At 32.6% G+C, this 21,028-nt stretch overlaps 7 protein-coding genes across 13 annotated transcripts in view; 3 read left to right on the top strand and 4 right to left on the bottom strand.

Moving 5' to 3' along the window:
* Positions 1 to 431: 431 nt before the first annotated feature.
* On the top strand, positions 432 to 2,155 carry MED19 (mediator complex subunit 19). The gene is made up of 4 exons (XM_003707627.3): positions 432 to 618; positions 711 to 867; positions 948 to 1,047; positions 1,125 to 2,155. Exons 1-4 carry the CDS (start codon positions 432 to 434, stop codon positions 1,407 to 1,409), a joined length of 729 nt encoding a protein of 242 aa, XP_003707675.1. The 3' UTR covers positions 1,410 to 2,155.
* A 159-nt stretch (positions 2,156 to 2,314) lies between these two features.
* LOC100879389 (RNA-binding protein cabeza) lies at positions 2,315 to 7,304 on the top strand. Of its 7 annotated transcripts, none has more exons than XM_076537155.1 (9): positions 2,315 to 2,472; positions 2,981 to 3,005; positions 3,162 to 3,343; positions 3,414 to 3,480; positions 4,513 to 4,544; positions 5,906 to 6,039; positions 6,115 to 6,455; positions 6,652 to 6,918; positions 7,004 to 7,304. In XM_076537155.1, exons 1-9 carry the CDS (start codon positions 2,460 to 2,462, stop codon positions 7,041 to 7,043), a joined length of 1,101 nt encoding a protein of 366 aa, XP_076393270.1. In that variant the 5' UTR covers positions 2,315 to 2,459; the 3' UTR covers positions 7,044 to 7,304. The 7 variants fall into 7 exon arrangements, with proteins under 7 accessions (XP_076393270.1, XP_012150940.2, XP_012150938.2 ...); XM_012295550.2 differs by having other exon boundaries at positions 3,159 to 3,343; XM_012295548.2 differs by having other exon boundaries at positions 2,981 to 3,343; positions 4,516 to 4,544.
* A 180-nt stretch (positions 7,305 to 7,484) lies between these two features.
* BI-1 (Bax Inhibitor-1) lies at positions 7,485 to 8,568 on the bottom strand. Its single transcript, XM_076537243.1, has 3 exons — positions 8,220 to 8,568; positions 7,786 to 8,111; positions 7,485 to 7,523 (listed from the first exon to the last, which is right to left on the bottom strand). The coding sequence occupies exons 1-3, from the start codon at positions 8,566 to 8,568 to the stop codon at positions 7,485 to 7,487; spliced, it is 714 nt and encodes a 237-aa protein (XP_076393358.1).
* A 1,539-nt stretch (positions 8,569 to 10,107) lies between these two features.
* On the top strand, positions 10,108 to 15,190 carry LOC100879608 (uncharacterized). Its single transcript, XM_012295547.2, has 8 exons — positions 10,108 to 10,341; positions 10,432 to 10,663; positions 10,732 to 10,829; positions 10,890 to 11,081; positions 11,172 to 11,299; positions 11,370 to 11,571; positions 11,642 to 11,910; positions 11,995 to 15,190. Exons 1-8 carry the CDS (start codon positions 10,108 to 10,110, stop codon positions 12,185 to 12,187), a joined length of 1,548 nt encoding a protein of 515 aa, XP_012150937.1. The 3' UTR covers positions 12,188 to 15,190.
* LOC100880621 (unconventional myosin-XIX) lies at positions 11,920 to 16,263 on the bottom strand. Its single transcript, XM_076537150.1, is given in 14 exon segments — positions 11,920 to 12,454; positions 12,520 to 12,643; positions 12,710 to 12,939; positions 13,011 to 13,317; positions 13,320 to 13,713; positions 13,792 to 13,997; positions 14,055 to 14,231; positions 14,295 to 14,530; positions 14,593 to 14,856; positions 14,922 to 15,186; positions 15,265 to 15,594; positions 15,656 to 15,888; positions 15,993 to 16,062; positions 16,123 to 16,263. Coding segments are annotated over 13 exon segments (2,826 nt in total). The 5' UTR covers positions 16,141 to 16,263; the 3' UTR covers positions 11,920 to 12,454; positions 12,520 to 12,547.
* Positions 16,264 to 16,360: 97 nt separating this feature from the next.
* LOC100879718 (transducin beta-like protein 2) overlaps positions 16,361 to 21,028 on the bottom strand; it is a 36,262-nt gene continuing 31,594 nt past the window's right edge. The window contains exons 3-7 of the mRNA XM_012295538.2: positions 17,559 to 17,782; positions 17,297 to 17,483; positions 17,040 to 17,225; positions 16,791 to 16,973; positions 16,361 to 16,725 (exon numbers count right to left, since the gene is read on the bottom strand). Coding sequence (XP_012150928.1) covers positions 16,502 to 16,725; positions 16,791 to 16,973; positions 17,040 to 17,225; positions 17,297 to 17,483; positions 17,559 to 17,782 — 1,004 coding nt within the window. The 3' untranslated portion in view covers positions 16,361 to 16,501. The remainder of the gene's footprint in view (positions 16,726 to 16,790; positions 16,974 to 17,039; positions 17,226 to 17,296; positions 17,484 to 17,558; positions 17,783 to 21,028) is intronic.
* LOC105663841 (mRNA-capping-enzyme) lies at positions 17,899 to 20,222 on the bottom strand. The gene is given in 4 exon segments (XM_076537154.1): positions 17,899 to 18,079; positions 18,081 to 18,766; positions 18,845 to 18,980; positions 19,042 to 20,222. Coding segments are annotated over 4 exon segments (1,752 nt in total). The 5' UTR covers positions 19,932 to 20,222; the 3' UTR covers positions 17,899 to 18,039.

Below are 21,028 nucleotides of genomic sequence, written 5' to 3'. Positions count from 1 at the left end.
TATACCACGTCTGTGCTTGAACTTTCCAATCACATTCACGATGTGTCTTACCTCGAGTGCAGTTTCATATCTATACTGTTATATACTTGGTTTCATGTATGTTTAATCTAGAAGTGTCTCCTTTCAAAGAATTGCAAAGTATGAGTTGATATTCAGTATACAACGCGTGAAGGAGAAAGATATACGAATTTTTATTTAATAGTGCTTTTGGTAAGAAATGAGTGTGAAGGAAAGAGGTTTATTAGTTAGTGAGAGTACTTAAAGGAATAATGGATTTAAATGAATTAACACATAAGTTTACATGTTATATTTATGTCAGTATGTACTTAACAAAATATCATAATTGGCTAATGCAAACTTAGAAGTATTGTTTGCGCTCTTTGTTAGAGCCTATTAATTATAGTGAAGGTGCCATGAAGTAAAATCAAAGGATGATGATGGGCGATCAGTTTCGTAGCAAAGTGGAGCAGTATTCACCAAAATCATCACCCAGGGGTGCCCGTTCTCCTGTTGTTTCGCGTCAAGATTCAACAGGAACACTCAAAACGACCATTTCCCTGGGTAAAAACCCTTCTATCGTTCACAGTGGACCATTTTACTTGATGAAGGAACCCCCTGGTAATATTTCATTTCTGTATGAATCACTCTTATCAAATCTGTAGTAAACATTATCAATATATATACATATATACTTTTTTGATATCTTGTAGGAGAAAGCGAATTAACAGGGGCAACTAACTTAATGGCCTACTATGGCCTAGAACATTCTTATAGTAAATTTAGTGGAAAGAAATTAAAAGAGCAGCTTTCTTCATTTTTACCAAATTTACCTGGAATTATAGATAGACCTGGTCATGTGGATAATAGGTATATTCATAATTCATTGTTTATTATATTATTCACTGTACACAACATCTGGTAGTCATTGTTATAACTTTATTTTTCAGTTCTTTAAGATCTGTAATTGAAAAACCTCCGATAGGTGGAAAAGAACTGCTAGCATTGACGAGTGTTCAGTTAGCTGGTTTTCGTTTACATCCTGGACCTGTAAGTAGACAAAATTACTTTATAAGAAAAAATTGTGTAATGTAGATTGCATAAATTAAAACTGAATATTTTTACAGTTACCAGAGCAGTATCGCTATGTTAATCAAGCTCCTCAAAGGAAACACAAAAATAAACATAAAAAACATAAGCACAAACCAGGAGAAGTGCCTACTGGTCAAGAAGCAACGTCAACAGATATTGGTGGTTCAGATACTCATGAGAAAAAGCATAAGAAACAAAAAAGACACGACGAGGAAAAAGAAGCTAGGAAAAAGCGTAAGAAAGAGAAAAAGAGGAAAAAACAAAAACATAGTCCTGAACATACTGGAGGATTAACACCCTCTCAACATTCCAATTCGTGATCTTCAATTTCCCCGTTTCTGTTTATATGTAACTTTTGATCTGATACCCAACTTTTGTAAACGCAATCAACCTATTCTTCCTTATTAATAATGTATGTACATACATACAGATAACTAAAATAGTTACGAGAACTATGTTCTTTATTACTACTATTTTCAGATGTGCATCATGCATGCTTTTTACGAAGTATAATTTTAGTCGATACCCGAGTATTAGTAATAAAATGTTTATTCGAATTTTATCATTGTTTAAAAGTAGAAAATTCTTTTTAACAGCTGTACATTATTAGTACATGCTATGAAATCAACAGTGTAATAATATATTTATGTTTCGCGTGTATACATCCAAGTTATATTCGTTAATAAGTTTTATAGCTCATTAAAAAATAATTTTCTTACAACTAATTGATCTTATTCGTTTAATTGCTAATTTGATTTGAAATTGCATAAATTAATAAGGGAGATGTAAAAATATCGTAATGTGTTACTAAGAGATAGACACGGATCATTAGGATAAATCCAATTATGTTACTGTCAGTGTAAATATTATGTATCAAAGACAGAAACAAATATCACTGCATAAAATATAAAATATAATTTGTATTTCTTATGAACATTTTGTTACAATTGTTAGAATGCAGTGAGATTTGTTTAAGACCAAAACCAAAATCATGGATTGTACTGAAAACTTAAAATAAGTGTAGCATTATGATACAAGAGTAATAAAAAAAGAACATGAAATTTAAGTCATTCGTCTCGTTATTCTATCGATAGTATAATAAACAGACAATATTTATAACTCCTTGACTCCTTACGAATGATTTTGAATTCAAATTTCAAAGTAGTACTACACTAATCAAGTGAAACTATGAAACGGAGCGCCATCTGTAAAAAATGACTTCCGCTCTTCGTTGTCGATATCCGGCGAGGAAACACTGAGTTCAACCATTGAACTGGAATCGCTCAGATTCGTCGTTGGAAAGTCGCACCATTCCCGCCATTACGTGCTTTTTCTGCCGTGTAGCAATTTGATTACCGGAGGAAGGCACGATGACGGACAGCCGTAAGTAAAAAACACTCGAAATTTTTATATTAAATAGTTTCATACATCTTCAAATAATAGAAAATTGATTTTTATCACGTTTAATAAACGTTTCTTAATAAGAAGTTTCTTAGGTAATATATACCATCGAACTTGAGCTATTGCCACGTTCGTAGCTTTTCTCTAATTGTGCTTAATTTGTAATTATTAATTTTAATTTGATTTCTTGAGAGATGCAAGGTAAGTGTTAAATAAGGATTGATATGTACAAAAATCGTAACATCGTTCTTTGCTACTATGGTACTCCGGGTAAATTTATTGATCGGCATTTCAAGTATCTTGTCCTACTTTATTTTTTAATTTCATTTTTATAATACTATTTCTACGTTTTATTATTTTGTTTAATTTTCTACATAACATTTTATTATTACACAAATTATTTCAGCCTTTTTTAGGCGTAATATCGATCAAAATAATATATAAAATTTTTTAACTGGATTTAAATATATGTTTTTTTTAACTGTTTTAGAATATTCAAATTACCAACAGCATGGGTACAATCAGTACAGCCAACCACCACCTTCTGGTGGTCAGGATACTTCGTATCCACCACCTTCTACCGGTGGTGGTGGCAGTTATAATCAATATAGTCAACCACCACCAAATAGTGGAAGCAATTATGGAAGTTACAACAGTTACAATTCCAGCAGTGGCCAAGACTACAATCAATCACAAAATCAAAACAGTTACAACCCGAACAGTTATGGTGGTGGAGGCGGCAGTTCTGGAAGTAATAGCGGCAGTGGCAGTTATGGTGGAAACTATGGGCATGGAGCAGGTGGAGGCGGTGGAGGATATAACCGTAATAGCTCCAGCGGAGGCTATGGTGGAGGTATATTAAATTCTTTAAGTTATTTATATTAAACTTAGTCTTTGTATAATAATTGTTTGTTTTTATGCAGGTCAAGGAGGTGGTGGTAGATACGGAGATCGTGGGGGATACAATGACCGCTCTGGTGGTGGCTATAAGTAAGTTCATTTCTTACATTATTTACATATACATACATGACGAAGCGAAAATGTTATAAGGCTAATAAAAGATTCAGTCATATAATGACAGTATTAACCAATGAAGAGGTAAATATGTCTATTGAAGTAATCATGGTATGATGAAATTCTTGACAGTTCTGAAAACTCTTGTTGTCTCTTTGCAAATGGTTTTATGCCCATTGGGTGTTAATATGTTTAAAGTGTGCCTACAGGTTTAACACACAGGTATAACTGGTAAAGGTAAAAACAGGTTGTATACGACAAATGACGTAAAATGGTTATAATGTGTGGTATATATTCTGATTTTACATTATTACAACAAGTAATAATACTATGCGCATAAGTAAAGGTTTTATATTGGTCATACCTGTAAAGCGGTATTTATAATGCCACTGGGGCCACTGTTGTCTCGATATCACTTAGGGTTATTGAAATCGACTAGACAATTAAAAGACGTTTCAAGAATTTTGCTAGATATTCCGATTATCTGTACGATTAAGTAATAACGCTAAGTTAGAATTTTCGTTGAATACACTGGTGCTATTTTATTATATTTTACTTGTTTTTTGCTGTAGGATCAACATGGTTATTCTTCTGGTATAATTAGTCATTTTTTTTAATCAGGATGTGTAATCAATTAGTAAATTTTTCAAACATAAATTCTATGTACAACCGATGGGAGTAGGATATTTTCTTTAGGATTGTCTCGATCAATTTGTTTCTTACTAGTAACAGTTGTATGAAGAACAATTTGTTCTGATACTTTCGGTAGTACCGCTCAAAGGTGCTGTATATGTATGTATGTAGGTAATTTCTGCATGCCGGACGTGACAGACTAACATGACGATACACGTGACTGCCTAGTATTAAGTAATATTATGACTACAGACATTTAGACAGTAGGTACATCAAGAAGAGAGGTGGCGAGCAGCATTTGATTCGCCATGCATCGATCGATCGATCAGTCTGTCCATGAGTCAACTCATTGGTATATCTGCTTCTGTGTTTTAGCAGTGGCGGTGGCCGTGGTGGTTATAACAAAGGTAAATGCACCAGACTGTCTGTACTAGTCTGGTGCTATTCAAGCTTTCACTCTAATATTTAAAATCTAAATACTCGGTTACTTGTATTATATGAAAGGGCTGCTATGTAACATTGTTAGGGGTATATTTTTTCTATGACAACTAACGTTTAACCAATGAAGTATAATGTAATTTAAAAAAGAAAGTAAATACAAAAATATTGCAGCTCTATAGAAGCTGCTTTAATCACCAATTGCTTTTTCAACGAGTATACAATAATTTTGTTCGTATGTTACAAGTAATGATACTTTTTATTATCAACAAATATGAGCTTTGCTATTCAAATAATCGTTCATATTAAATACAGCCATGTAAGTGCGCTCGTAACATTTATCTAATATTCTGTATATACACTAAAACAGGAAACTTTATAAAAAGGTATATCATAACATGAACTGAACATATATGGTTCATTTGTTTTTTAAGTTGTTTACTATGCTCGTGAAAATATCTTCAAACATATACCCACGTGAACTTAATATAAAAGGCAGCTGGTGAACTAAGTATCTATCCCTGGTCATTAATAAGGTTTCCCCAAAAATACAACATAGGGAAATGGTAAGAATCAAAATAATATCGCAGCCCTTTTGTATGTTAAGCTGCAACCTTGTGTTCTCTACATACTGTTATATGCTACTAAGAATATTAGGCCAATGAGTACTAATACTTTCATTAATGCACGGGTCAAACAGAAAAAGATATCGTTAAACAAATAATTTTATGCAATAAAGGTATTGTAAATCTTCTATGATAATAAAAATGTCACGAATCAACAAATCAAATTTGAAGCAATGTTAAGGAAAGGTGTCCACTTTTTAGTGGGTAAAATAACATTCATGTATTTATGGAAACTAACGCTAGTATCATGATAATTTAGTGTTTCTGAACGTACATGAATTAAAAAATTCTTATTGCGTACGAAAAGAAATTATTCTTGTTTGCAAAATGGTTATTAAAAGAGCAACTGTTATCACACTTTTATTGAAATGGTATTAGTAATTCCTTAAGAGCAAAGAGAAGCAAAGTATTTGCTCGTTACCGTTAAAGCAATGTCCGAAAGTATAGTGTTTAAGTTTAATTATGATTTCAAAATTATTTAACTCATCAAATAAATAGTGGGGAAAAAACTAAACTAAGTTTTGAGAAATTTGCAACATTTAATTATTCTTTAAAATATGTTATTAGTCGTCTTTAACCCAATACAAATTTTCCACTTGTTAGCTTAGTCTCGAGTAGGTTTAGGGACAGTAGATTTTGCAAGTATTATTCCTACTTCAAGGAATACCATTCTAGCAGAAGTATTAATTCTTATTACATTACAGGGGGCTACGGCGACCGTGGTGGTGGCAACGATGGAATGGTTACGCAAGAAGATACTATTTTTGTATCTGGTATGGATCCTTCAATCTCAGAAGAAGAAATTTGTCAACACTTTGGAGCTATTGGTATAATCAAAGTAAGTTACTTTATATTCGACATAATTGTATTATAGAAACAGCAACTTATACAATGTATTTTCAATTGTATCCAGCATGACAAACGAACCGGAAAACCCAAAGTATGGATGTACAAAGATAAGAACACAGGAAAATCAAAGGGTGAAGCTACTGTGACTTACGACGATCAGAATGCTGCACGTTCCGCGATAGACTGGTTCGACGGTAAAGAGTTCAAGGGACGTACTATAAAAGTACAAATTGCTCAACACAAGAGTAATTGGCAAGGTAGTCGTAGTGGCGGAAGTCGCGGAGGTGGTGGTAGTCGAGGTCGAGGTGGTTTCGGAAGCCGTGGAGGTGGTGGCGACAGAGATGATCATCACCGCGGAAGTGGTGATGACCGACGCGACGGAGGTGGCCGTGGAGGAGATTGGAGGTACTATTTTCTCTTTCTCTAAACTAAGGATTCCCAAACATTGATCAGCCAAAACTTAATTTTAAAATTATCATTTTTTACTTTCAAAAATGATCATTAATTTCGACCGGAAGGTTGAGGCGTTCACGCTTTGGGAATCTGTAGCATCATTTGCTTAAAATAGTATATGTTTTTCATACCTTCGATGTTTACGCAGGTGTCCCAATCCAGAATGCGGCAACACAAACTTTGCTTGGAGAGATCAGTGTAATCTTTGTAAAAGTCTAAAACCAGAAGGTGCGGGTGGTGGTGGTGGCGGAGGCGGTGGCGGTCGTGGTAGCCGAGGCGGTGATCGAGGTGGCCGAGGTGGTTTCAGAAGCGATAGAGGCGGTCGTGGCGGTGACAGGGGTGGCCGAGGAAGTTTTCGAGGCGGTGATAGGGGAGGACGAGGAGGTCGCGGTGGTCCAATGAGGGGAGGCGGCGGGTTAGTTTCCACATCTGCTACTTTATTTTTAACTATATCTAAAACATGCCTTTAACTTCAATCGATTTTCTGTATTTAATTTCAGACGTGGAGATCGAGACAGAGATCGTCAACGTCCTTATTAAATATATTGAGAAGTGATTAATAAATCACTTATTGACGTATTGTACACATTTTGTACACAATCTCGACGTATGTACATTTTCGCAACACAAAAATCATGTGTTACATTTCATTATCATCGATTTGTTTTCCCATACATTTTTTATATTCATCAAAATCGATGCGTGACGTATAATTTTTGTGTTTTATATACACATGTAAATGATGATCATACGTGTAAAGTTGCATTGTAATAAATAAGATTTCAGTCCTTTAATTCTAAATGTTGTATTTTTATTTCATATACTCGATAAAAATATATCCATTTATTTTAAAAACACTTAAAACGCTGGGAAATTTTGTTTATTGAAAGATAAAAATATAGTACAATAAATTTCTCTCTATATATGTATACATGTATATAAATCTAATAGGTAATTGAAAAAAAGTGACATCTAAGTAATTCAAAATAAATACAGTACGTTTTTATGACCAACGCAGATCTAAAAATTTCTTGATAATTGATAAGCTGTGTTATTTAAATTCATTGTATTATAGTAAATATATGTCTTACAATATGAATAGATTAGATGAAGACCTCTAGTTTATGGATTTACTTGAATGGTATGATACTTTACAATCTCCTCTTCCTCAATTTAATTTTTACGTTTACGCTGTTGTTTATTTAATTCCTGTAATAATTTTACATTAGAAATCTATGATAATATCATAGATAATATAATATCTACTGTTTCTTGGACTTACCTTCTGTGTGAGGATAATAATAAGATGATGGAAAATACTAATAAAATCTATGAAAAGATCAAAAGAATGCAGGATAAAGTCCTTGCTGCCCATGTGGTATTTTTCAATAATCAATTGTGTGTCATAAATTACAAAGCCACACATCAGGAATAATCCAACATATAAATGAACTTGATAAAACAAGGACCAACGTAGGAAGATATTGATAATTGAAAACAGAACCATAATATTTAGTAAGCTAATCAGAATACCACCAAGGTATAACCAACGACCTCGCTCAGCCAAAAGTGATGAAATAGAGAATGATACAAATACAACAGTTGTACCTGGAAAGTTAATAATATAAGCATTTAACAACAATACCATTAATCTGTACAAGGCATTTCCTAATATAGCCTTGTAATGGTATGTTTATAGCTGGTTTACTAACTTACCTATGAGTGCAGTTACTACAATACTTGGATTAATACTTATAACCAAATGAAGTAAAGGACCTAATCCAAGCCCCGATAAAAATGCAAATCCCAAAAGGTAGCCAAGCCGCAATTTTTGATTTTTTCCATTGTCTGGTGTGCTGATTAAAGCAAAGAGGAGACCGAAAGTACCAAGAGTTGTTAATAAATTGGCATCCAGGAACTCTGTGTATAAATGAACATAAGCTCCTGCTGCAGCTGATAGAGTTGAAAAGGATAGACAACCATAAACATTCTTTAAGTGTTGTCTAACCGGGGATTCCCTATAATAAAAATTTGTATTATCTTTTGTGTACTTCACTGGCTTCATATTTATGAAGCATGGTTAAGTGTTTAGAGTATGTGGTATGTATCTTCACATATATCAAAGAATATAGATAAATCGGACATTTCGATTGGACGGTGAAAGAGGAGCAAATGACAGAAAGATATCAATATCGGACATGAGAACATGATTCTCAATGGAGAGTTCGTAAAAACAAACATATTGAATGTCGAAACTTTGTCAATTTAGTTTCAAGATCTGGTGGGGGCAACGACGGACGCTTAACCAGACTTTGCCGTGTGATGAGTTCACACAATTAAGATATTAAAAAAATATATAAGCGTGTAAAAGAAACATAAAAAACCGATGAACATTTGCGATATCTATTTACAAGTATATAAATGTCAAAACTCTTGATTATACTAGATACGTTTAGAACACGTCATAGAAACTATACTCGTAAATGAAAGTTTGACTGCATGAAATATTCAAATTAACAAAGTTCTGGAATCTACGTTTACGGTTGAAGGTCATTACACGTACAAATAACGTAGATAAAAAAGATGCATGTCACGATAAGTAATATTGTTTAATAGTGCGTAAAAAAAAGCCACTGATGACTTTTATAGAATAAGGCACTCCTGTAACGGCTTCGAAGTTACATCACAGCATATCATCGCCTATCAGAAATGAAGATGTGAAGGAAAATAAACTTTCGATAACGTTAGGCGAAAGAAAACGTAATTGACGTATTTACGTTTATGAACGGAATTGTCATTTTGATAAAAATTTTCATCATTGTAATCCAAGAGAAGTACTTACAGTCTGTTTGTAAAAGAGTTTACAAAATTGTTCAACACCGCCGCCATAATTGCGTTGCTTAAATTCACGAGTCGCACTGTAATTAACACAATCCGTTTACAGCAGTTGTTTTCGCCTTACGCGAAACGAGAATAATCATGAACCCTTGAAGTGGCTCGCCTTACCGTGGACACGTCAGTGATATTTCTGTGCGTAAATTTCGTCGACACTTCCGATTGGTCGACGTGCCTCTTGAAATTTTACGGAACGTCAGCTTTCACGTAACAATGACAGAAGATGAGCTTCTGCATGAAACAGAGGAAGATAAAGAAAAACTTTGGTTGATCACATTGACATCTGTAGGATAAAATTATAATCACAATCCTTTATGAAGTTACTAGGAGGATAAGTTATTTCTATGGGTACAAACAATTTGTCTTGGATAATAAAAATTTTATAAAACAAACTAACATTGTTTCCTTTCCACATAATATTTCATATCATTCACGAAAACTTCTGTCATGATACATAATTGAAAAATTGTTATGCACGAATAATTTACATTACGGTAGCCATATTGTTTTCAAAACATAAACGAAAAAGTAATGTTTTGTGTAACTTTTTTATTTGTTATTTTTATGTAAAGAAAAATGAGCAATTAATTTGTAATTACTAAGGTGCTCGAATGTACTGTTAAAGATGCGAATGAAAGTTGTTTATCAATGATTGGAAATTTCAGAATAATTTATAAATAAATTGTTATCGTGAAGAAAACAAGTGATCATGAAAGAAATGTTGACTAATCAAACTAGTTCAGGATACAGTAATTCCTACGTTAATAATAATGGAGATACCAATAGCAGTAACGCTACTGACAGTAATGCAAGGAGATATGCAGTACTTAGTACAGATTGGATATCTGCAATTGGAGAAGAGTTAGGAATGCATTCTTTGCCGGATTCTTTATTGCGAAGACTCGCCGAGGATGCTTCGTATCGTCTTCGAGAAGTTCTACATGTATATTCAATTAACATTATCCTTGTCCTTATAGTTATAAGAAGATACATGCTTGACATAATAATACTAACTGTTTTAATTAACTTTTAGAAATGCGTAACAAGGTTGAAACATAGTAAACGAAAACGTTTAACATCTACAGATGTAAACGCCGTAATTACTAACTTATGTGATATAGATCCAATATTAGGTGCATCAGAATCGATGCCAGAATATCATACAGAAGCAAAAGTTTTTGTCCCTAATGAACGTATTATCAATTTGGTTCAGAAAATAAATGATCCCCTTAATATATCACAGAACAATGTACCTTTCATTCAAGGTATGTTTGTAGAGACTTGAAATAATACTATTTTCATAATTTCATTCACAATGTTTTATTTCTTATAGAATCAGAAATTTGTGATATAAGACTTACAGAAGCACGTAATAATTATGCAAAGAGAGCATTAAAAACTTTATTCAATGGATCCCAAAAGACTTTTCAGGTATGTTTAATAAATTACTGTAGGCAATATCTATCCTAGATATGATGTATATGTTTGTAGGTTTTAATTAATGATTGTGCTACCAATGCACATTTGGGTGGTGAAGGTGTTATAGACAAATTAATGTCAATTGCTAGATCTATGGTAATTTCAAATAATGCACAATATACAAGAGTTTCTACAAGAACATGTCAACTCATTATTGCCATTGCAAGTAACAGTGAAGCTGTATATCCGTATCATTTAACTTCGGTAATATTCTGCAGTAAGATCATGCAAATTTTGTCAACTATTTCTAGAAAAAATATTGTGATTCAGTATTTTAAATACTGCTTATTGCAGGTGGACAAATTGACCGAACTACTATTGGAATTACTTATTGGGCAAAGTTTCATAAATCCAAATCTTGAAACACTTTTTAAAGAATGCGCGCTTAAACTAATGCTTCGTTGGCCGTCTGTCGCTGATAAGTAAATAAGATTCCGTAATTAAGTTGTGTTTAATGAATGGGCTTTTAATACTAACTGCATTTATTGAAAGGTATATTCCAACATTAGAAAATGTGCTTTTGAAAGAAGAAAAAGAAAATGTAGATGGAAGCAAAAAGAAAATAATGGCCATGGAATTAATAGCAAGTATACAGCCATTAATATTTTTTCAACATGAACCACAGTCTCCACTTTCTATACATACCATTTTAAATTTTGCACCGCCGGGTTCTGCCCTTTGGCAAAAGATAGCTGTAAGTTATTTTCGTAACTTATTGCTTTATTAATATTGTAATTCATTATTAATGCATATTTGAATTGTAGCTTTCTGTCTGTGCTCTTATAAAATCACAAGCACATATTTTAGACATTGAACTTTTTATGGAACACTATGGAGATTCTTTGTTACCTTATTTACCTATTGATTATAAAACTGTAATGAATGAACATAAGAAGTCCACATCTCTTCCTATTATTATTAAAAGTAAAATAAAATACGTGAATGTGAGACCTGTTATAAGTAACAGATTGATATGGGATCGACAGACGGCATTTCCCGATTCTACTTTGCGAGGCCCTAGACGAGAAATTAGGTAAGCAAGTAAATATATATGATCTTTATTAATTATAGATAAATATATTTTATACAAATACTTTCTGTTCTAATTCAACTGTAGATTTGCATTTGCTGGTGGACGTCCCGTACCTTCGAGTAATTTAAAACGAGTTAGTTTAAGAGCAAATTACCAAATTCTACGAAGCGAGCTACAAGCAACCCTCGCTCTGGTTGCATCACGAAGAATATTAATGCTTAAAGATAAAAGAAAAAAGTCTTTTGACACTTACAATCTGGTGTATGGTTATTTGTAAGGTTGTGTCATAAAATAGTGCTTTAAGAATATTGCGCATCTCGATATATAATTTAAATGACACTTTTTTACTTCGACGTTTAGATGGTTAATAGAAACAAAATTTTTAAAAATAATTTTGTCTTATTTCAAAGCATGTATAAATAGAATTTTAATATTTCCTCGTTGAAGCGAGAAAATACTTCGTGTTTTTATAGAAATATATGTATGTTACATGTAACTTCGTTATTTAAGACCTTACAGTAACAGGTATGCCTAATAATGTTCACTGTAAGTACAATAAGAAATATTTATTAAACAAGTGATAAGAGGAAGACTGATGTAATGACTAACCTCGGTAGAACGATTAATTCGTATTTTATTAAAGACAATCTTGTAATCCTTGTGGTAATTCATAATGTGGTAATATGTGTGAATTAGTTAAACAGGTAGGACGAGTATGAACCTTTACTGGTATCTGTAACAAACGTTTTTAATGATTCACCTTTATTTTTTAATATGATTGCAATTTTTAAATACTTACGTTAGCGAGTCGTCGTCGACTCAAGATTCTATTCTTATAGAAAAATCTAAATGATCCTATTTCCACCATATGAACCATATCATAATGCTTGGGATATTTTTGTTTGGCAGTATTAACAGCACATTTTCCATTTATTAAGGAAGAATGTAATACTTTGTGCTCATTCTGTTCTAATGAATTATTATTGGCATCGTAATTAATATCGGTATTGCTATCACACCTGTAAAGCTCTATGCAATATTTAAATTTAAAAAAAATTTCGCTGACATTTTACAGCTTTATTCTTAATGTCTCTCCATACCTTTTAATGTATACTTATGCTCTGTGAGAATAATATCATGTTGTAATTTTTCTTCTGTATTTTCGACGTCGACTTCTTGTTCACTTATTATTACACGATCTGAAAGGTCTGTTACATTATTATCTTTAGGGGAATCTGAATTAGAAATAAACACATCATCATCTTCAGAGTTACTTGATTTGCTTAATTCATGATCAAGCATAATCTTAACGGATGTACATTTTTTATTCGTTTCGCATTCATCTTGAATTTGATCGTTAGTTGTCAAGTACTTTGAAATAACGAGTATATTTTTCTGTCCTATGAAACAAGAATTTTATTACCAAAGTATAAGCAAATAAAACCGAATGAGTACTTACTATGTTTTTGCCAAAACATTTGTATTTTATTGACACATTTTATGCGATAATTTCTTCTGTGAAATTCTAATTTAAGGAAGACGGATTCCGTTAAAAATATCAATTGTTTTCCAAAATGAACTAACGAGGATATTTCTCTTTGAGGTACAACTGATTCCAAAATCAGTTTACATTTATTGAGATCAGTAGTTTCTGTTGGTCGTTTAGAATATCGTTCACAAAACTTTTCATAATGCAGGCGAATAGGATATTTACATTTAGCTAGCGGCAGAATATCAAAAATACCAGTACTAGCTAATTGTTTTCGAAACTCTTTCCGGTCCCATTCAATATCTGTTAGTCGACTGTAAAGGTATTGTTAAACACAAAACTGTACTAACTCTCTTAAAAATCTTTTATAATCATATAAAAATATACTCTACTTGGGTTTAACACATCGCACATAATGTAAATCACATTTTCTTAATTCTTTGATAAGTGTATCTATGTTATATTTTAATTTAGCAAGCATCGTTCTTTTTCTACACGTTTTTATGGTATGCGAATATTGTTCCTCATCAATATTGATTAATGTACGAAGAAATTTATTGGTACTCGCATTAAAAATCATGGATATTTCGTTTGGAACCTATGAAAAATAACTGAACAATAAATCATGTTACCACTGGATTATACAATACAATACCTTATCAGTGTTTTTAGATAATAAATCATCAATGGAATATGCAACAGGACCTGAGTAATGGTCGATAATAAAATTTCCATCTTTTGCATCTAAAAACTTCTTTTGTCCATTATACAAATTTGAGCATGCTAATTGTATTATTTTAGAGATATTTATTGGTACAGGGGAGTGGCAGGCCTATAATGTAATTTGGTATTAGTGAAGTGTTGGATGCTACATAAAAAAAATTTTATAACATACATCATTTAAAGTTAAAAACAATCCTTCTTCGATAACGTTTAAACGTTCTTTATAAAAGTCAATAGTATGCAGAGGATTATTTTCTTTGATAAAACCTTCCTCTCCTAAATCTTTGCGACTACTTTCCACATAAGTTTCAATGAAATATTGTTGCATCTTTTCATTGGCATAATTAACACAAAGCTGTTCTATTCCATTTTTATCAAAGGACTCAAAACCAAATATATCCAGTACGCCTAAAACACGTGGACATGCCAACATTTTCGGTACATATGCAATATAGAATTAAACAACATACCAAGCCACTGAAAGAATTCATGTTTTACACATAAGGCATTATTTGTATGATTCAAGACCCAGTGAAAAAGAAGTTCGTACATGTGTCTGATTATGCTGTGTAGTCTACTACGACATGCATCGACGGTAACGAGATACCGATGGTACGGGGTATGTTTCCTCCATGTACTCTGTGGATTTATAAGAATAGTTGTAAGCAGCTCTATCACTGCTTCCTCGGTTAAGGAACTCAGAGCACATGTACTTTTTAGAGCTTTCATGGATTCTAGAAATTGGATTTTATAAAATTCTTTGTTCCTCTTTTTATACATTTAGAAATTACTTACATACTTTTATCATTAATATCGATTGTGCAAGTTTCACCACTTTGTATAAATTTAATGTTTCCCATATGAAGTAACAAGGCAAGAACTTGAAAAATGTTTCTCTTTTGATCAGACGTGAAACCTAATATATCCAATGCCTTTGAAGTATCTTGGAAACTATTTTGAAAATATTTTATCTTATTGCAATCTACAGTGCTCAGTATATCATAACATTCGTCCGTGGACAAATTATAGGACTCAAGTTCTGTAGATGACATTCCAAACATCATCTGAAATGTATTTTTTATGATTTCCGATAAATATTTTTGTCTTATATAGAGGTGAATGATGTAAGATAAAATTCCAACCTGATAAAAAATTTGAAAATTATTTGAGCCTCTTGTTACCCTACTTCTCTCCAAAAGAAAGGAATTAATAGTTGCACCAGAAATGGTGCTACCTTTATAATGAAGGCAAACAAGTTGTCCGTGCCTTGAACTTACTTCATTTCTTTCAGTGCATGCAGTAGTAAATGCAGATATTAAACGACAAGCATCCATAATTCTTAACACGATATTATACGTGTAATCTCCTTGAAATGCTAACATTTCATTTTTGTTAATTCTACTAAGAAATTCTAGACACTTGCAAGCATTGAATGTTTTTCCTGTTCCCGTTGCACCGCTTATAATGATTACCTTAAGTCATGATGAAATGGTAAATTAAAAAATCAAGGGTTTTTTATATTTAATTTTCTACCTGGCAATTTCGCCCAAGTTCTCGAGTAAGACTGTAATGTGCTCTAGCGGCGACAGTATATATGTGAGGCACTCCAGAAACAGCTTCCGTCGAGTTAAGATACTTATCAAATTCCGAGAGATTGTACAAATGCGACGTTGATATTTCATTATTAGGATTTATTGTTAAAAGTACCGAACCAATCCATGTGTAGATTTGACCATGCTGTAGTCTTTCCAAAAGAAAATCTATAACTGAAAAATGATATAATTTATAAGCATGGTTTTTCAATAAACTTATAAAATATAGTTAGAAGTAATTTGAGCATAATTTCATCTACAAACTATTAAATACATACTCATTTCTTCATTTTCTGGTAAAGCTGCTAAATCGTTGATCAGTTCCCAGTCGAACATTGAAATCGGTTGCTGAAATTTATGCAATGTTTAAACATGTAATACGAATAATCTTGCAAATTATTAACAAACCTCTATTTTTGTAGTCATATCTCTTCACGTTGTACAACTGTCACCAAGAATAAATGAAACAACGTTGACAAACATAAATATTTACATGTTCAAGGTCAAAAAATTCATGAGGATGTATCTGCCCGCATTTTTCAAAACACGAATACGTCGTCGATAAATCAACATAATGTTTTAAACTATAAAAACAATGAAGTTAGATATATCGAATGTTATTAATCTAGTATTACAAACAAATGAATTCATATGAACTTCTTTATTCAAGTACGTTATAAAATTATTTCACAATCTTATTTTTATGCGAGGAAAATGTTATTTTAGATTGTATCATAGTATTTTTAAACAAAATGATAAAAATATAAAGAGCATAAAAACTGATTCATTAAGGACACTTTTCTCCCATCGCCTGAAGGAATTTTTTATTGTCTTCGATAAGTTTTTCCAAGCGTTCCTTCGTGGCTGACGTCTGTCTCTGCGTAAGCTTGCGTTTCGCGGATTCAATTGCCACTCGATAGCCAGTGACGTTACGAAAAACTTTTATATGTCTATCACCAGCAACCAATATGTATTCTCCTACAGCATCAAAAGCTAGGCACATAATAGGACCTATAAACAGACAATGTAATTACATCTCAATTATAGAATAGGCTAAGGGAAAGGGGAAATAATACCTTGAAAAATATCTTCTATAGTATTGTCCAACAAGCCAGTAATTGTAGAATAAAAACTTAACGACGATCCATGAGCTATTGCTAGTACTTCAGTATTTGGAGACAGTGCAATGTTAGCTGTTGCTGCGTTTTCCCACAATCCAATTTGAAGTATACGTGGATCTTCTCCTTTCTTAAATTCAACTGTAAGGATATAATGTTAAATAAATTGAAATTATTTTGTAAAAACATCATTTTTTAGTTTATTACCATTTGTATTATATAGGCGGAAAGTTCCATCTTTCGATATAGTAGCCATCTGACTGCTATCAGCGCTAAATGTAAAATCAAGTATTCCAGATGTATGTCCACCCAAATCAAAAGCCTTGGCCACTTGCGTAAATTCTCCAGACTTACTGAATACTACTTCCCACACATTTAGATCCGGAACAAACCCTACAGAACAAAATTTAACATGGTTGCAATGATTTTCACTTTATGTTATGGTAAGTTAAAAATATTTTTACCAGAAGTGCCAACAAAACGCCCACAAGGTGATATACGTGCTCTATACGTAGATCCAAGATGTAATTCTACAGTTGCAAGAACCTGACCTTTAAGATCCCATAATATTAGATCGTTTGCTTTGCTGCATGTAATAATATATTTTCCTGTAAATGCAATATCCATCCCAACAACATCTTCAGTATGTTGCTAAAATATTAATAACAAGAAATGTAATATCGATGTATTAAAAATGTTTATAAGAGAGGGAAAAAAAATGTATACTTTAGGGAATTCCAAGGCTTTTGTTGCAGAAGCCAAAGTGCCGTCTGGTTTCTTGGAAATTTTATACACTTCAATAGTGTTTGCTACAGCTTTATGTATGATGAAAGCTTTTCCATCGGGAGACCATCGTATCAATGTTGCATGATCAAATTCTATATTTATCCGTAGCGACCGTTTTTCTTTCACAGTAAGTTCTTTTGTACACCACAATAATACAGTTCTATCTGAAAAAAGAAAAAATTACAATTTACGATTATTGTATGTTTTTTTAGATACTTAGAATAATTATGACAAGGAAGGGGTATAATAAAGATACTTAAAATATATAAAAAACGCATAGTTATTATATAATTTCTTTATTGATTGAACAGTTTAAGTTCTCTTACGATTTTACATTAGTAAAATTATCATGATCAGATACAGTAACCTAGGTACATGTAGTTCATACTTCAAAACCGCTTAACAGGTCGCAGTAAATACATTACTTACACCTATGTGGGTTTTTATTTGGCGGTGGCATTAGATTCATTTATAAATCTATCACGTTTAATATAATTTAGGAGAATTTCAGTCGTTATCGGTTTCCTGATACTTCTACATACAGATTCAGCTGTGTTCACAGAATTCGGAAATGATTTATCTGTTCTTTCACGCATAAAAACCCATTTACCATTTTCAACTTTACATTCTATAATTGCATTATCTAAACCCTTTATTTGTTTGGAGAAATCCATTTTACCATATGGCACATTTAATCCACCTACATATAGATGTCCAACTTTTTTTGGAACAATTCCTTCTCCAGATTCTGTAACTATTTTTAATTTAAAATCAACAGAATTAAGAGATAAAGGTTTCCACTTTAAAACTTTTGGAGAAATCCCAGGACAATATGGATCTTCAGCAGGTTGAAAAATTAAACCATCAGGTTCATGGCCAAGCTGTTTAGCAAATTTATCACTTAACAATGTACCAGCTTGTGTTACATCCCAAAAGGGTTTTAACCGTATTGAAAAAGGTTCTACTTCCTTTTGCAATCTTCCTTCTTTCATAGCTTTCTTTCTACCACCCATAATATACTGATCAATGATATCAAAACGTTGAGGGAAGAATGGTAATTTACTCACATCTTTACCATCATACATTATTACATCATAAACTAAATATCTTGGATACTCTTTACCGTATGCCTTGTCAATTACCATTTCCTGAAACAATAGAATTTTATGAAATCTTGCCATATAATATTAGCAATATATATGAATTCTTTAATAACAGTTACTTACACCGTCTAGCAGTGTATCCTTAAGGGTTCTAGATGTCTCTTTTGGATGTGGAAATGTCATTTTACTAGCTTGGAATACACTGTTATCTCTATCTACAAAATAAACTTCTCCATCCTCTTGTATAAACATCATATACCTAGATAAACACAATATGTTTTAAACCTGTTTTAAGTATTTTAACTACATTTCCACCTAACCTTGTTCCATCTGCTTTCCACGATACCATGTACGGTTTTTCATGCAATAATGCAATATTACTTTCATCCATCGAAACAGGTTGAGAACCTGGGAATCCAGTCGTTGCCCAACTACATATTTTTTGAACACGTTTTTGTACTCTACGCAATTTCGCATTATCCGAAACAACAGTTACACCAGGAACACCAGCCATAAATATTGGGTTCTTGTTATTAAATTCAGTCCTTCTTCTCTTACTAGGGCCTTGTTGTTCATCAGGGGCATCGTGTGTAAGAGAATCATCGTATTCCAAACACCAAGCTGGTCTAGCTGGAGGATCAGGAGCATCTTCTACATCGTCATATCGTCTAAACAACTCTTGAATGTAATCAGCTTTATATATTCCTGGTGGTCTCGCGGTAGAAAATTCTGCTAAAGCAGCATCAACACTACTGCCATCAGTTTCTACCAGATAACTGACTATAAGGAAACCAGTTCTATTGAAACCATGTGTACAATGGACACCAATGATTTCCAATGGATTATGCGATATGAAATTTTTACAAACTTGTATAAAAGTTTTTGTTTGTTCTTTCGAAGGTGTTTCACCATGTCCTCTGCATTGTAATTTCAAATATTTACAACCATACGATTCTAAGCTCTTTTTGTCATAGAATCTTGAAGTATTTGTCAGATCGATCCATAGGCCTAATTTTAATCTTTGACTTTTTAAGGAAGCAAGTAGCATATCCACTGTAAAACGACATTCTTCTGGCACTTGGTTATCAAATGCAGATGATAGTGGTGTCTTAAACGCAAGAAACTTATTCTGAATTAAATTGACTGCTTTTCGTGGACAGTGCAACCATCGTGCTGGAACAGGACCATTGCTTTCAGTCCAATTTGACATTTTAACAAATCCTTATCTCTGAAAACTGGCGAACTTTCTAATACACTATCTTCATAAAGTTAACATGTCTAAAAATATAAAGAATGCAGCATTACAATCCATATCCTCGGAAGCACTTACAATTGTTTCTTCTCTCAACGTAAAAAACGAATTTTTTTTAATCATTAATTGGCGTTAGTGATTAAACAAAGTATTTATTGTATAAAATAAACAATAAAATGCACAAGTTTCACATTTATTTATACACTAACGTGACAAAACAGCTGTTGCTAGCGTCTATTGATCGCCATTACATACTTTCACAATTTCGACTTTCTGCAAACTTCTCGATACATCGAGCCATCGAGCGCTCGAATCGATGCTCGAAATAGTCGATTCGGTTTTTAAAAATTTGAATCTTCACATACCCGTATTTCAGCATCGTTAATTACGGTAAATAAAAAATAATCAAGCGAAAATTATTATTTTACCATGGTATTATTCCCTACATCCATAATTACGATTAAAAAAATAATTCACGTTCATTTTAACGTAGAAACAAAGAGCAAGGTGAGCTTGTTAAAATAGAGAATGAAATAATGTTTGTAGAAAAGAAATAATTCGTCCTTGACGCTCCTCGTATCACCGACTTCATGGTCAAATAATTTCTTGTACATTAGTCTTGTAAGAAGTTATGTCCTCAAAATGATGTCAACGAAAAGTGAGTTATTTATAAATTAAGCTCCAAATTAAATTTCTTTGCGCCTGTATTTTTTCTTGCCTTTTAGTTTTGGGAAAGCATATAAGGAAACATAGAACATCGATACACGAAACAGAAATCGAGCGTCGCTTTCTCGAACAGTTAAAATATAATTGCCGAGATCGTACAAACGGAAAAACAGATCGGTTTGGCGCTAGTCGGAGAAAGCGTGACTGGGGTGAACGAGAGTAGCACATTGCAATAAAGCGATACCCGACATTAATATTCGAGTTACTAAATATAAATCATTTCCTTGTAGTTCACACTTGCTTTGCAATACACGTAGATTTTTATCATGGAAATACTTTAAAAACATGATATTCCGAGTATATTCTTTTAACTTTGGTTTTTAATTCAG

The sequence above is a fragment of the Megachile rotundata genome, chromosome 11 (assembly GCF_050947335.1).
Source record: "Megachile rotundata isolate GNS110a chromosome 11, iyMegRotu1, whole genome shotgun sequence".
In the NCBI taxonomy this organism is placed as follows: Eukaryota; Metazoa; Arthropoda; class Insecta; order Hymenoptera; family Megachilidae; genus Megachile; species Megachile rotundata.
Note: the sequence above shows the minus strand (reverse complement) of the source record. Positions and strands in the feature narration are given on the sequence as shown.